Raw genomic sequence first — 16,721 nt, forward strand, 5'->3', positions numbered from 1 at the left:
ATGGGAACAGTCCTCTATAGGACCAGGGTCTGGCAAGCAGCTTTTTTTCATTGGGCAACTCATGGTAAGCACGAGTCTCATCGCCGCTGTTTTCTGGTTTCCAGACCACATAATGATGTGTGATAGGTATCGTGGCACCACACATTGACTTGCGGAGTACACTGTTACCACTCACGTGAATCTGAAAGAAAATTTACACCGAAGCGACAATCGACAGGTCAACAATGGAACGCAGGCTTGGGTGGCCTGTCATGTCGATACGGTGTGAAACGTTGCCACTGATTGGCTCATTCCCAAGCGGAATATGTCGCGTGTTGCTTGGGTGTGAATTCTCCCATAGTGTAGTTTGCTTTCCATGTTGTCTTGGTATTTGCAATAGTTTCGTTGTTTAAACAAGTATATTTTCATTATTTAATTTCAGTTATTTTATTATTTCATTTTTGTAATTAGTAAGTCTTTCGGGAGGTTGGTCTGGAACCCCTGAACCCCCCTTTAAATATTCCTTGGCCATGCGGTGTTGGACGTATTGTATATGGTAGTGATTGCTGCCACACCAGTTTTGAGCTTCCTGATTGGTTGACGCGAACTCGCTGTTCATTGGTGGACGCATTAGTGACGTACTGCCTTGCATTAATGACGTATTACCTTGCTTCGCATCGTAACTGAATCTTTGAACTTCACTTGTGTTTTCTTCGTGGTAACAGACAACAGGTAAAAATCGTTCTCGGAATTAGAGCTCCACGTTTTTGTTAAGAATACCATATTATACCAAGAATCCACAATTCTTCAGGAACAAATAGCAGAAAATAGTTGCTAGAACTACAATATAAGTGAGTAATACTATTATTTTTTGTATTATATATATTCATTTTTTTGTGTAAACAGTAAACACCTTTTGTGCTACCCACGTGTTGCAGTTCATTTTCACTTTTTATGTGTACGTGGGAATATTTCATTAATATGATCAGGGTAACACTTTACTATACCGGAGACGGATTTCTTCAAATTTACAGGAGAAAGTACTTACGCAAATAATTTTCTGTAGCGTTGTTGATGTTCGGGAATGTAGTTTTGATCCATTTTAATGCGAATGCATGTGGTTTTCTACGAAAATTTATTTCCGATGCGCTATTGCTGCTGCTGCCATTTGCTTTCTGCACGAGAGCACAATACGCTCTCGGATTGTCCGTATATATGCTAAATTGAACGAAAGGAGTGCTAATGGATCCTAACCTAACCTAGTAGGCATACCTCGTCCCCGTGATGTAAAAAATTGCGAAATAAATCATTGAGAGGTGTCTCCGGTATAGTAAAGTAGTACCTAAAAATGTGTACGTGCAGTGCAGTGCGGATATACTATTCTATCTATCCTAATCCGTCCCTAAATGTACTCCACTGAAGTTCCAATTTACTTCTACAATTATTAGCAATCATGATTTACATATGAATGTATGTAAGGGTAGGCGACTTCCCATCTGGTGTGTTTTGGATTCCCTTTCAGGTGCTATATTCACGAGTGCAAAACGTTCAGGCTGGGTTGTTATTAGGGTGTTTCACAATGCCCTCCCTTTTTAAAATTCAAACATTTATGTTTGATAGGTATGTGAACAATTAGGTTATGTAAGTTTCTATGATGTTGGGATGTTTGTAAGATTTATATATACTTTATTAGTATATGACTAGGTTATATTTCTGATGATTGTAATACATGTGATGTTCTCATATGTTTCTACAATAAAAATTATTATTAACATAAGTATTTTTTCCTGGCATTTTATGATGTGCTTTCTTCTGCAATATTTTTGAAATCTTGAAAATACATTGGCAGCATTTATTGTTCCACAGCTTTCATTTATCTCTAGAGCACCCAAGTTGCTTTTGTTTTTATGTGGTTCGATTTCGATTTGCGTCTGTTAACACATAACTGCAGAGTTTTAGCGATTACTTAAGATCTAATTCAATATATACTTTAGTAATTAGGTTAGGCGGGTCAGAATTAGTTTCTATGCATTAAAATAAGGCTGCGACTATTTTCACCAGGTGGTGGGAAAAGCATATAAGGCTATGTTCACCAGATGGTCAGAAAAGCATGTAGGGCTATTGTCACCAGGTGCTAAGAACAGCATATGTGGCCATTTTCACCAGCAAAAGTAATTACCTGAATCATACCATAACATTGAGTTTTGACATTCATTGGCAGTGTTGCTAATAGCAGTAAACTGACCAGCCTAGCCTAACAACGAAAGAATTTAGGAACATATACTGGTATAATTTAACAATACAGCGAATTTATCCAATTTTTGTTTGAAATTTGGGATACTTACTAATTTGGGCCTTGTAATCACGAATCTGCACTTAAAAATTTGGCGCTCACGTATAAATTTGGTGCTTATTTGGGGGCAGGTGAATCCGGCCAATTTCTGACATGCCTTTAACAGTAGAAAGCCGGAGGGGAGGCAGGGCCACGTTAGCAGTTGGGGGCAGTACCCCAGGGGCGGAGCCCGGAATCTCTGGGAAATTTGGAAATCGAGGGTGTAGAAAGAAGATCTTAATTTAGATTATTTTGCTATTTCCACATGCGAGGTTCGTGATTAGGGGGCCAAAATTAGTGAGTATGCCGAATTTCAAACAAAATGGAGAAATTCCTGGTATTGTAAAATCGCTCCCCTGCACGAAATAAATGTACACCGATGTAAGCTTCAAACACATATGTATAACAGGCCATGCCAAGTTGTAGATCATGCACATGAAGTTTAAAATTGGAGAAAAATAGCTGAATAGCTAGCTTCACCACTTGGTGAAAATAGTCACTCCGTTAAAGTGAAGTCCCTAAATATACTCCACTGAAGTTCCAATGTACTTCTAAAATTATTCTCACTAGTCTGCGATAGGACCTACTATAACTTCTATCAGTGGAGAATACCTTGTCCATGGGAAGTGAACATGCTTGTGTAAGGTCATTCTTAAGATTTTTTTCCAACGTAAGTTTTTTTCAAAATCCAAACAGTGCTCGTTGCTTTAAAGAAGTTTCATATTTTGTGTGGCAATGAGTGCTAAAATTCTGTGAAAATTGGTTTTTCTTCTGGGGGAATTTGAAAAAAAATCATAAAACAACCTGAACCATTATCGTCTAGTGTTTAAAGACACCCGTTTCTTATTTTCACCAGCAAAGGTAAAACGTGAAGAGTAATAGTATTAGTTCGATTATGTCTAGACTTGTTGACAAATGTAAAAATTAGTTGTCAACCACTTGATCTAATGAACCTCACCTCTCATGACCCTGAAACACTATTAGGTTTTATTTTGAGGAATGATTTTCACCTTAAGACCTAATAGTTTCTTGTTCTTAGATATTTTATGCTTGTGAATGAATTTGATTTCATGAGCTTTGTGATTTATTAATTTTTTTGTATATTGTGGGTTCAGTTTGGTGTCAGTTGTAATACAATTCCGTGTATATTTTGACTGCATGTGTTGGTGCTTCATAAAAAAAAGTGGTGAGACTATTGTTTGTGTTTGCCTACACAATACAGCAAAACCCATCTTAAACTGTATCACAAGGGACCAGTACATTTTCCTGTTTAATGCAGGTGTAATGTGTAAAATCTGACATGAAATTAAATATGTACTATACAATATTTTTCACATAAGCTAGCATTACACTGAACAGGACAGATCAATATTTTTACCAGTAGTGAATCAGTGTTTTCTGTGTGTAGATCATGCTTTGGATTCAGTCTTACCCAGCTTTGAGTGACCTTTTTACCATAATCCTGTAACGTTGGGCAAATTGTGTAATGATTTTTTTTTCTCTGGCAGAGACAAACCACTCTCGTGCTATTTCATTGTCTTTTTTCTTGTGTGCGGTTTTCTGAAAGAAGTAAATAATTTAAACACAGCTTGGTGCTCAATATAGAAATGTTCAGCATTATTTTCTGTCAATTGTGTGTGCGAATTCTCATCTTAACTATTCTTACTTCAATTTCTAATAAACTTTTTTTTTCGCTTTAGGAATGTATCTCATAGCTGGTCATAGTCAGATAAAGTACTTCTATAAATTATCTGGCTTTGGTGAGCATTTTTATTCTCTTTCATTTCCTGGGTCCAAAGTACACCATCTTTGGGGTGAAATTGAGGAAGTGATACCATATTTCAATGGTATCATTATCCACACAGGATGCAATGATCTTGCAAACAGGCAAGGACACCCAACTGGTTCCATTCTGAAGGTTGTAGAGGAATTTGAGGAACTTGTCATGAATATAAAGAAGATCCACCCATCAGTACCCGTGATGATTTCTGGTAACGATAGACTATAATTCCTTTCATAGTTCTGGTCATTGTGTGAAGAATGCTGTAAACAGTATGGGTGAATATTTACAAAAACGAACTTGTGTTAATAAGTGTTATTTAAAATGTTACCACAGATTTATAATTATTCTTGATTGTGTAGTGTTAATTCAGTTACTAATTCATTGTAGAGAATCCGTTCACTTCAAAAAAAACAAGCAGAAAGTGTTATTTTTCTAGCACTGTTTCAGGTTATAATTTCATGTAGCTTCCTTCAAGCTTTGTGAGATAAAAGTTGAAATATTGCCAGAGCAATAATAAAATTTTGTTCAGAAATTTTTTCCTAACTCTCACGAAGTATTGCCTAGGTCTGATTGATGATTACAGTCATTCAAAACTATTTCTCTAGGGGGATTTTTAGAGCTCATGTCAGTATGACTGAAAGAAAGTTGGTCTTGCTAGTTATTGTTGAGATAAATATTAGGTAGAGCTTTCTTTCCTTGTTTCTATGTTCCTGCAAATCTTATTTGCTCCCATATCTAAGCCTCGCGTCAAGCTAACTTTGCAGCAATTTTATCTATCAATCTACATGAGAACAGAGTTCAGAATCTTCCATTCGAACTGCTGAGCTGCTTACATCGCAGACGCTGAGAAAATCTGCAGTATTGCCAACTGCACAAACCTGCATGCATGTCAAGCGGAATGTATTTTTGCTTCTTTTTGCATAGATTATTTAATAAATGTGTCATTACTTAATATACTACATCGCGAAATATCTTCAAAACATGAGAGCATGTGTGTGCGTATATTTCGAGCATAAAAAAAATATAAAAGTAAACAATGTTAGGCCCCTCTTGAATTTAATGACAAATTATTGTTTTTGGTTTAGAAAGAAATACATTTATGAAAAACTTGGTTGCTTCGTTCGCAATACATTTGTTACTATAAGACACACACACTTAAAGTTTATACCACCAAAAAGATCATGATTTGTTATTGGTGATATATATATACAATGGAGTGCCTTGTCTGCTGCTATTACTCTGTTTGGTTTCAACTTATGAATCAATCACTTCACTAAACCAGGATTCAAATCTTAGTCTGTCCATTTCTTGCTTATAATGCCCCCTTCCCTTTGTTTGCACGGAACAGTGAACATGTTCCTTCAACAAAGCCTTCATTGTTGCCAGTGGGTGAAACAATAAGCCCCCCCCCCTTTCTCTTCGATTTCTTCATTCCTGGTGGTGGTTTTGCGCGGTGTTATCCTTCCATGTTTTGATTCAATCTATGCCCCCGCCACCTACCAAGTTGATGCACGTCTCGTCCAAATATAAACATGTTTCTTCTCATGGTGAATTATTTTAATACCGCGGAGATTTTATTGTCGTCACACAACAATCATTTCTTCTTCCTAAACTCAAACCGCAAATCCTTCAACACCCGTGATATAGTTCGTGTGCACATTGACGGCAAATCACCTCATGTGCTGTTTTATTTTGATATTGTTGCCATGAGGAATATGCATTTAAAATAACATGCTTGACTTGGAAGAGCTTTACCCTTTGGATGAAGCTCAAAATAACACCCAGGTAAAACCACATGCCGAACAGGAGACCTTGATTCAGCCATTCTTGCCGCTGTATAGCACCATTATTAATCACGATAAACATAGGGTTAAAAGTAATGGGATGTGCACTGGTATCGCAGATTCCACGCGTTCTGCAACGTATTCAGTCTCGCTCTTGAGCTAAAGTGATTCTTCAACATAATGGAGATCCCAGTTGGCGATTATGCGGATCCAAGTTCGTCTACAAAGTGATTGCAACTGATCAAGTCCATACCTGCTAATGGATGTGTCATTTTGTCTGTATATTACAAATTAAATAACCATTTTCTTGCAAGTATGTAGTTGTGTCGGAATAGAACCAGTCTCCGAACTACGTCCTGCGTGCACATCTGGATCTACATATGCGAAAACCTGTTGCAAAGTTAATTTGACGCTTGGCTTAGTCTACTTGTCAGTATGAATGGTATAACAATGAACTGGTTCAGGAAAATGTTTAGAACTAGTGGTTTGTTGTCTTGTGTGTCAGTTTGAACCCAAAATTTTGTATAAACTATTGTTCATGTATTTTTCAATTATGTGGAATTTGCTTTGAGTTTTCTTCTAGACACTGGGTGAACCATGTCTAGAAGACACATGTGAATGTGCAATGGCTGTAAGTACAAGGTTCTACTTTATGGGAATCAAGATATTTTTTTTATTATTGTGCAATGAGATGTACATTGCTGTGGTAAGTCATGTGAACATATTTTTCTAAATCCCAAGATAGCAATAAATTACATAATATTTTCCAGAATTTAACAATTTTTTGCATTGTTAGTTTTCTTCATAAATTGCTGTTAGTGTGTAATTCATCATCTACTTTGTATGTACCAATAATTTCTGCCATGATTGTTTAATTAACTTGCATTTATTACACATGCTAAGTTTGCCAAAGTGGATGAAAATAATCATGCAAATGTGTATGTCTTAGCACTTCAATAAAACTCAACAATGCTTATGCTAATTTCGTAATTTACAGGACTTCTCCCTCGTGCGGTAGACAACTTCAAGCTGACAAATGGAATTTCCATTTTCACAGAACGTTGCCGTGTGTCAAGAATAAACTCGTGGTAAGTCTCGACATTTGTATTTTGATAGGTATTTATAACAGATCAGTTTGCACAACTTCAGTTATAGTTGCATGCATGTCCAGAGGTGAACAGCATTCCAAATTATTTTAGTTCATATGTACCTTTCTAGCAATTTCACCAATCTAAACAACTATAGTTAAGTAATAAGTAGTGTTGAGCCAATCCCAATGTTAACGTATTGTATTAATGATGCTCACATGAGAAATTACTTAAGGTAGCTTATGATAATGTGCAATATGCATACACAAATAGGCCAGCTCTTTTGTTTCACAATTGTATAACATTCTAATTGTTTCTATGGTGTTGCATGGATAATTTGCCACTTCCTAGTAGAACTTCTTGTTATTGATTCTGAGCTATGTGGAGATTGAAAGGCAGACCACATTAATAATAATGGTGTTAGATTAATCCATATGTCAGTATATAGGCTGAAAATAAGAAGTAGGGCATTTGCATTAAATTTATGGAAAATTATAAATATTCTTTTACAAAACTTTCATATTTGGGGTCTGCTGGGGAATGAAAATAGATAATTTTGACAATACATTTTAAGAAATGAAGTATTAGTAGTCCAAAGTTGTGGACTCAGTCCATGAATAAGGTAGAGAAATAGAAAGAAAATAATCATTGTGAGAACCAGATAGACGTAACTCCCAACTTATCACATTTACAGCAGAGAAAATAATGTATTAATTCTGAAAGGAGAAAAAAACATATTGTAGATACATGACTACTGCTAAGTGGAAGAGAGCGAGATGTATTGATAAATTAAGCAAAACCTACAAATTCATTTTTGAAGTTGAATATTCTCTGGTTATAACACATCGTTATGTTGTCACTTCTAACAAAACAAAATTCATGTGAAAATGTTACTGCAGATAGAATGAATGCATTACACAACAATACAGAGAAATTCAAATTAATGAGTTTATTGAAATCTTCGAGGCATATGATGGAATGGTGACCCTATTTTTTTCTCTTATTTTTTAGTGCCAACCAGATTAATATAGCCCTTCAAGACATGTGCAATAAGCTGGACGTTGCTTTTCTTTCATGGGAAGATTTCACATTGAAGCTGCTTTCAAGGGATGGGTTACATTTATCAAGACATGGAACCGAATTCATCAAGATGAAGATGGTGGATGCAATGAATAAGTTAAGTACCAGTCAATCAAGAACAAATAATGCTACCTCTCTTTCAGATTACTTGCAGTCCCCTCTGGCTGTTACTCCTCAAAACCTGCAGTTTTCTCCAACTGTTTCTCCCCATGACCTGCAGTCTTCAACTGTTTCTCCCCAAAACCTGCAGTCTTCAACTGTTTCTCCCCATGACCTGCAGTCTTCTCAGGCTGTTTCTTCCCATGACCTGCAGTCTTCAACTGTTTCTTCCCATGACCTGCAGTCTTCAACTGTTTCTCCCCATGACCTGCAGTCTTCAACTGTTTCTTCCCATGACCTGCAGTCTTCAACTGTTTCTTCCCATGACCTGCAGTCTTCAACTGTTTCTTCCCATGACCTGCAGTCTTCAACTGTTTCTTCCCATGACCTGCAGTCTTCAACTGTTTCTTCCCATGACCTGCAGTCTTCAACTGTTTCTCCCCATGACCTGCAGTCTTCTCAGCCTGTTTCTCCCCAAAACCTGCAGTCTTCAACTGTTTCTTCCCATGACCTGCAGTCTTCAACTGTTTCTTCCCATAACCTGCAGTCTTCAACTGTTTCTCCCCATGACCTGCAGTCTTCTCAGGCTGTTTCTTCCCATGACCTGCAGTCTTCAACTGTTTCTCCCCATGACCTGCAGTCTTCAACTGTTTCTCCCCATGACCTGCAGTCTTCAACTGTTTCTTCCCATGACCTGCAGTCTTCAACTGTTTCCTCCCATGACCTGCAGTCTTCAACTGTTTCTTCCCATGACCTGCAGTCTTCAACTGTTTCTCCCCATGACCTGCAGTCTTCTCAGCCTGTTTCTCCCCAAAACCTGCAGTCTTCAACTGTTTCTTCCCATGACCTGCAGTCTTCAACTGTTTCTTCCCATAACCTGCAGTCTTCAACTGTTTCTCCCCATGACCTGCAGTCTTCTCAGGCTGTTTCTCCCCAAAACCTGCAGTCTTCAACTGTTTCTCCCCAAAACCTGCAGTCTTCAACTGTTTCTCCCCAAAACCTGCAGTCTTCAACTGTTTCTTCCCATGACCTGCAGTCTTCAACTGTTTCTTCCCATGACCTGCAGTCTTCAACTGTTTCTTCCCATGACCTGCAGTCTTCAACTGTTTCTCCCCATGACCTGCAGTCTTCAACTGTTTCTCCCCATGACCTGCAGTCTTCAACTGTTTCTTCCCATGACCTGCAGTCTTCAACTGTTTCTCCCCATGACCTGCAGTCTTCTCAGGCTGTTTCTCCCCAAAACCTGCAGTCTTCAACTGTTTCTCCCCAAAACCTGCAGTCTTCAACTGTTTCTTCCCATGACCTGCAGTCTTCAACTGTTTCTCCCCATGACCTGCAGTCTTCAACTGTTTCTCCCCATGACCTGCAGTCTTCAACTGTTTCTCCCCATGACCTGCAGTTTTCAACTGTTTCTCCCCATGACCTTCATTCTCCAGCTGTTTCTTCCTGGGACTCCGTGGCTCCTTCGATGGTTGATTCGTGTATTTTGTCTACCTTCAGCAGGTTAAATCCAGTGCTGAACCATAAAGTGACACCTCACTCTAATGTACCTACATTCAAGTTTTCATATTCATTCTTCTGGAGTTATTTTTTTCAGGTTTTGCTGCTTGTTTCTACCCTGGGAATAATATTTAATACAATTCTTCCTGTTCCTTCCCTAGATGCCCTAGTTTCCTTTTTGAACTATTCCAAAGATTCATTTGACATGGATGATTCTGAATTCCATTATGCCAATCACTCCCAAGTTAACCCTCATTCAATAAATTTTATGACCAAGATAGTGTTTTATAGCCTCAGCTGCCTCTGTGTCTGCATATCTGTAAATTTGGATTTCTGCTCTCCATATGTGTATCCCACTTATAGTCTCAACAAAGTTCAAGATCTGCTATTATTAGGGTTGTTTGGTCAATTATTCTTGTTGCTACATGCGACATTTGTTTCTCTTGTGTTTCTTCATCCTGTATTACTTTTCTGTGAAACATTTCTTGCTTCCTTCTGTTATTTCTTGAAGTCTTTATTTTTAATGACTACTTCCTTCCATATTTGCTGCAAGCTGTATTTGTATGTGGCTCTAAATTGTCTGTTAAACTTACCTGCAAGGATATTAAAAATATTTATAGAACCCTCCGACATGTTTCTTTGTAACAGACAGTTTAAAGTAAAGATCTACAAATTCCGACAATTTAACAGTAGAATGAAAGACTTTCACCTGCATGGTGGTAGTGGTTTCAAAAGTGGAGCCGAATATGGGTCTTTTGAAGAATTTGAAAAAGATTTCAAGGGATGGTGTGATGTCAATTTCCACCCGATGTCAGTTAGAAGTACTGTATCATCCACCTTTGATGACAGGCAGTTTCCTTATCAACGAGTTTATTTTGAATGTAAGCATGCAGGCCATATAAGAAAGAGAGGAAATAATGTAAGAGTAAATCAGAAATACAATGCTGGCAACTGTAGTTTTTCAGTTTATGTTGGTCTTGTAAGAAAACCATTCAGGTATAGAGTAGGAAAAATCAATGTTAGTCACAATCATCCCATTGGGCCAGAATATTATTGTTTGTATACTCAGAATAGATTGCTAACCAGTGCAGAAAAAGAAAAGTTTTCCCAGCTTCTTGAGTGTAATATTAGTAATTTAGATTTTAGGAGACAGGTTCTGAAAGAGACACGAAAGAAATTAACTACACAAGATGTTGTCAACATGAAACAAAAAATTGCTGGAACTGTTACAAGTGGACAGTCGGAAGGTGAAATAGTTTTAACTACGTTGCAAAATCTGGTTAATAATGATCCGGAAAGTAACACCCATATTGAAAAAAATGAGAAGAATGAATTAAGTTTTATATTTTTTCAAACTAGAAGTATGAAAAATATGTGTCACAAGTATTCAGATGTTTTATTTGTTGATGGCACTTATCAAGTAAATATGGAAGGATTTCCTCTCTATACAATTTTGTGTGAGGATGGGCAAAGTAATGGCAGGCCAGTTGGATTCTTTTTTGTTGAAAATGAAACTCAGTTTGTGTTGAAGAGAGCTTTCTCAATATTTGTAGAAGCCAATCCCTTTCTGAAAGAAAAGTGTAAGGCTGTTATTGTAGACAAAGATTTAAATGAGATTAAAGTTTTGAAGGAGTTGTTACCTGGAGCCTCTGTTTTGTTATGTATTTTCCATGTTCTCCAAGCATTTAAAAGGGCAATTCACAAAATTAAAGCTGAGTATAAGGAAAAGGAAGCTTTATTTCAAACCCTTAGAAAGATGGTGTACTGTGTAAATGAAGATGATTATCAAAAGTGTATATGTACAATTCAAGATATTCATGTAGAGTTCCATAAGTACTTCATGGACAACTGGCATAGCTATAAAGAAATGTGGGTACCCTGTTTCCATTTAGATGTATGTCATTTAGGAAATAGAACAAATAATCGTATAGAAAGACACAATCAAAGAATTAAGTCAGTCCTTAAACCACACCAACACTTGTCAACTGCTTTAAATAACTTGATTGAGTTAACAAAAACAATCTTCAATGAAGTTGAATACAATGCCTTCACAGAATTGAAAACTACCTTGGACACATCCCAGATAAGTGAAACTTCTGTGGAAATTTCAAGAATTTGCACTTCGGAGTCATCAAAATTCTTGTTCAATCAGCTGAGAAAATATGAAATCGATAGGGGTCGTTATGAAGTCTTTAATGATGATTATGGGGTTTGTACTGTTTCTTTTAATGGCAAAGTTTATGTTGTAACAGGGAACTTCACAAAATGCATCTGCTCATTTCACACAAAGTTCAAATTGCCTTGTTCCCATTTGTTTGCTGCTAGAAATCATATGAACTTGCCCATGTTTATTGCAGAACTTGTTGATGTGAGGTGGCAAAAGAATCATTACTTAAAGGAATGTGATGTAATGCCAAGTTCTGTGTCTTTTGTTGCAAGTGCACAAAAGGTCCCATTAAACACCCCTGGTCAAAAGTATAATCATGCTAGAGTCCTAACAGACCAATGTGCTTCTTTCTTGTCCGCTTGTGGAAAAAAAGAATATGAAGAAAAATATTCTGTACTGGAATCTCTGTTATGCAACTGGAAAGAGAATCAGGATACACTTTGTACCAATACCAATAACACTGCAAACATAAATCCATCATTACACACTTCTCTAAGCTCCCCATTGTCATTTGAACCACATGAAGGTGAGGAGCATAAAGAAGATGGAAGGGAACAGATTATTAATGAAGTGATATTCATTGATGATGATCAGTCTGATGATAACAATCCTGAAAGCAAATGTAAGGGTCAGTTGTTTGTCCCAGTAGTAAAGCATAGACGGGGTAGACCTAACTTAAAGCGAAAATTTTGGGGAAAAAAAGAACCAGCCCAGTCATTTTTGTGTATTGGTCAGTATCATCTGAATGAAGATGATATTGCAGAATTGGAAGGCATTTCTTTTATCAGTGATAAAATAGTGAATGCTTCTCAGACATTAATATGTGCAAGATACGCACATATGGGTGGATTGCAAGATACCATTTTAGGTGTACCACTGAATTTTAGGAAAATTGACGCTGGTACTAAATTCATTCAAGTGTTACATTGTGGTAACTATAGTCATTGGATAACTGTTACAAATATTAATACTAATAATCATCAGACTGTTTATGTTCTAAATTCCGTTGATGAGAATGTGCCAGTCAATGCAGTACATCAAATTTGTAACATCATGCAGCTAGATGAGGAAGAAATTACAATTGAAACTTTGCCCGGTCAAAAACAAGAAGCAGGTTTGAACAACTGTGCTGTTTTTGCTATTGCGAATGCTGTTTCACTAGCAGCTGGATTAAATCCATGTGATTTAAGTTATGATGAAAAGCAAATGAGAACTCACCTTAAAAAATGCTTGAAGAACAGACATATTGAGGAGTTTCCTTTAACGACTAAAACTGTAAGTAGAACAAAGGGGAATATTGAAACTTTCAAACTTCATTGCATATGTCGCCAGCCATATTCAGCACAGAAGAGCCAATATGCTTTCTATCATAAATTACATCCTTGTTCAAATGAAGCTTGCTGTAACTTATATCATGATACTTGTGTGTCCATATCTGGTATGCCATTTCTGTGCCCAAAACACAAAAATTGATGGTTGTAAATAATGTATATTTGTACTCCAATGTATATTTATATTGTTTTCACACTTGCTTCTCAACATTCTTATATAATTCTGTCCTTTCTATTAGCTTGTAGTGTATAATTGGCTAAGAAGTAAGTAAATTCGTTTTGGTATGATGTCAAGTAAGGCAATTTCAAAACCTTTAACAACTTCACCAAAACTGATGTGCCATCAATTTGGATAATACCAAATGTATTAATTTACTTATATCCGATGGTCTGTGTATATAAATGTCATGTTTCCTTTCTCAAGTGTCTTGCAGAATATTGACCACAGCTGTCACGAAAAGTAACAATGAAGAAAAGAAGTGAGGATTTCTATCTTGAAAATTAACATCAATTGAAACAATTTCTTTTGCTGTAAACATTTACACAATATATAATGCCTACTACCATATAAGCGCTTAACCCTTATCCGGGCAAGCTATTTTTGTAATGTTTCAGGGCAAGCAGGGTCTGTCAGACACTGCATTGCTTTAAATTTCATTCTAATGCAAGATTTTTGTTTCATCGATGTGGAAACAACCGAGTAACATATTTAACCTAACCATCATTTTTATGTCCATAATTCTTGTATTCATCATCATCAAAATTACATGTTGTTGTAATTCTTGCAGCATAGTATATGAAACATGTTAGGCCAGAAGGTAGTGTGAGGAAATTGTTTTATTTGCTCATATATTTTTCATTTTTTCTATTTTATCGCTAATAATATTTTTATGTGATGTCTTATTGAATACTTTATTTTTGATTGAACATTTGTTAATACATATTCAAATAATATTACAACTTTTGTTTGTACACTGTTCTGTCCGACAGACACTGCTTGCCCGTTTACGTAAGTGAAATAGAAAATATTTTTTTATGCCTGACCTACATTATCAAACAGTCAAATATTGTGAAATGAGAAAAAGAGAGAAACAAAGTCAAAAAAATTTTAAACGTTCGCAAGAAGTATCGTTTGAGGTATGTGACAAGAAATATAATCAACAGTGTCTGATAGACACTGGTTGCCCGGATAAGGGTTAATCATGGTCAACTTTTCCATTGAAATAACTTTTAAGTTGTGTGCATTTAACTTCTTGTAGCTACACATATGTACATTCTAAATTTCATTGTTTTATCTTTTTTAATTTATTAATATAATTGCTATTATTTTTTTCAGTCATTCTTCCAGCTGTCTTGTCATACATGTACAAATATTGGATAAACTTATTATCTTCTTGTTTTAATTCAATTTATTTTTATCTTCAATCCATATCCATAGCTTACATGTAATCAACTTAAATTCTTATATTACTATTTTGTTTTGTTATAATCACCCAGACAAGGGTCTGTTGTAAGAGCGGCCCTCGAGGCCAAAACACACCCGCTCCACCAGATATGATTTTATTATTGTTATTATTTTATACATATGTATTTATTGCCAAAAATATTACTTTGATATCCAGCCTCAGTTTTTCTTGCATGATGACCATATTTGGTTTTATACCATTCTTGATTACTGATTGCCTTCTGCATTTTTAATTTCAATCTGCTGTATATTTCGCTCAGAAGTCAAGTAACTCAAATTCTGAATCCAAGGTCAACAAAATTATTTGTACACACTGATTTATGTAATAAATAATATACTGCATACAACCTTTAAGTATCTCTTTGTATGTGCCATAAATTGATTTTTTTTAAAGATACATGCTATGTATTCTTGTGGTTTGGATTTTAAAGTTTTTTAACTTTTTGTTTCAGTATTGCATTCAGGAAGAATTGCATTTGCACCACACCACTCCTGGTACAACTCTACAAAGAAGTCTTTGGAAGATAATTTTTTTTTTATCATGTTTTAAGATTTGTTGTAGATTTTTTTTTTGAATTGTAATAAATGTTAATGTTCCTTGATTGAAAGGATGTGTTTGATTATTCTTAAGGGCAGATTAGCGTGTATAACTGTAGACCTGAATCCCTAAGGAAATATATGCATGAGTTAAGAGAAACCTCTTGTGTTCCATATAAAGTTGGTCCTGGTGTTAATATTATTAATATTGTTTAGTTATAGACATTATGCAATTGATATTCAGGTAAAACTATCAAAAGCCGGGAATCTCCTGTAACTCGTTTATTCTGTAATTGTTTACATTTGTACTTACTTATTCTGCATTGGGAAAGGTTGTTTAACAAGGGATTTCGCTTTTCTTAACGAAATTAGTATCTATTGTCGACATATCGAGTAATTATTGTTCCTTCTTTTCTCGCTTCCTGAACATGCAAAATGGCTGGCAAATCTTGACTAGTGTTGTGTTTCAAATGGCAAAGCAGTGTTTCAACCTTCGTAACAGAAAAATTCCCGCATGGCCCCAAAAACCATTTACGATAGCCCCACGCACCATGATGGTAACACTAGGTTGATTTACGTTGGGCAACATAGTGAAAAACTGTGTGGAAACACTCACCGGGGATTACGTCCAGTGGCGTGCCCAAGGGGGGTTGGTGGGGGTTATAACCCCCCCTTTGGCCCAGTATTCCCAAAAAAGAAAGCGTCAAAGGTAGGAAAAGATGACGAAATGTGGACTGACTACCAGAAAAAGTGTACATAACCCCTCCCTTTCGAAAACCTTGGGCACGCCACTGATTACGTCATGAGATGCAACTTCCGAAATTACACAGAAACTAAATTCCGTAAGTACTTTCTCCTGTAAATTTGAAGAAATCCGATTCCCGGCTTTTGTAGTTTTATCGATATTCATATTCACATACTGAGAGAAAGAAACCTGTACTATCTACTGTATGTTGAACACATTTATATATATATAGATAGATAGAAAAAAATACCGTGCCTTAATCTTCAAAGCAAGTCATTAAAATATTTCCTTTCAATGTTGTATCCTTTGTTTGGCATTATAATTTCCATAAGTTTATGAGCAAATAAATATTTCATCTGCAGGGCTCAGGGAAACATTTTCTGGTTAAGAAATAAGCGATTACAGCATGTTGCAATGTACCTGTTTCTGGAATATTCAAATTTCTGAATACATTGTTACATACAAAATTCATGACTATTCGAGAAAGAATTGGAGCTGATTTTTCATGTGCATGGCATGAAACTGAAGAGTTGCAAAAGAGTATTTTTTTTTACTTTATGTATTATATAATTATGTATAACAAAAAGTAATAGTTTGGTTATGTCCGAGACCTATGAAATAAATTTTAAATTAGTCAACTGCTGAATTAATGATGTCTTAGGGCCTGGTAAAATTGATGCGAGGGTGAGGAACATAGCTGGAGAGAAAAAAGACTGCCATCATACTTTCTTATTCATGTCCAACAAATCTTGCGACATTTTTACCAACAGTTCCAAATATGATTAAAGTGCCTGTAAATTATGAATTTTTACAAGAAATAGAAAAATGTGA

At 36.1% G+C, this 16,721-nt stretch overlaps 1 protein-coding gene across 4 annotated transcripts; it reads left to right on the top strand.

Moving 5' to 3' along the window:
- The first annotated feature begins 682 nt into the window (after positions 1-682).
- Positions 683-15,216, top strand: LOC146001582 (uncharacterized). 4 transcript variants are annotated; one of them, XM_083139080.1, is made up of 3 exons: positions 683-830; positions 4,012-6,966; positions 7,978-15,216. In XM_083139080.1, the coding sequence occupies exon 3, from the start codon at positions 8,009-8,011 to the stop codon at positions 13,283-13,285; it is 5,277 nt and encodes a 1,758-aa protein (XP_082995206.1). In that variant the 5' UTR covers positions 683-830; positions 4,012-6,966; positions 7,978-8,008; the 3' UTR covers positions 13,286-15,216. The 4 variants fall into 4 exon arrangements, with proteins under 4 accessions (XP_082995206.1, XP_082995208.1, XP_082995209.1 ...); XM_083139082.1 differs by having other exon boundaries at positions 4,111-6,966; XM_083139083.1 differs by having other exon boundaries at positions 6,876-6,966.
- Positions 15,217-16,721: the final 1,505 nt, after the last annotated feature.

Source organism: Lepisma saccharinum, chromosome 17 (assembly GCF_977018435.1).
Source record: "Lepisma saccharinum chromosome 17, izLepSacc3.1, whole genome shotgun sequence".
In the NCBI taxonomy this organism is placed as follows: domain Eukaryota; kingdom Metazoa; phylum Arthropoda; class Insecta; order Zygentoma; family Lepismatidae; genus Lepisma; species Lepisma saccharinum.

Bases quoted from the DNA above. Each gene is read 5' to 3' on its own strand.
- LOC146001582 (XM_083139081.1), top strand. From the start codon at position 8,009: ATGTGCAATAAGCTGGACGTTGCTTTTCTTTCATGGGAAGATTTCACA.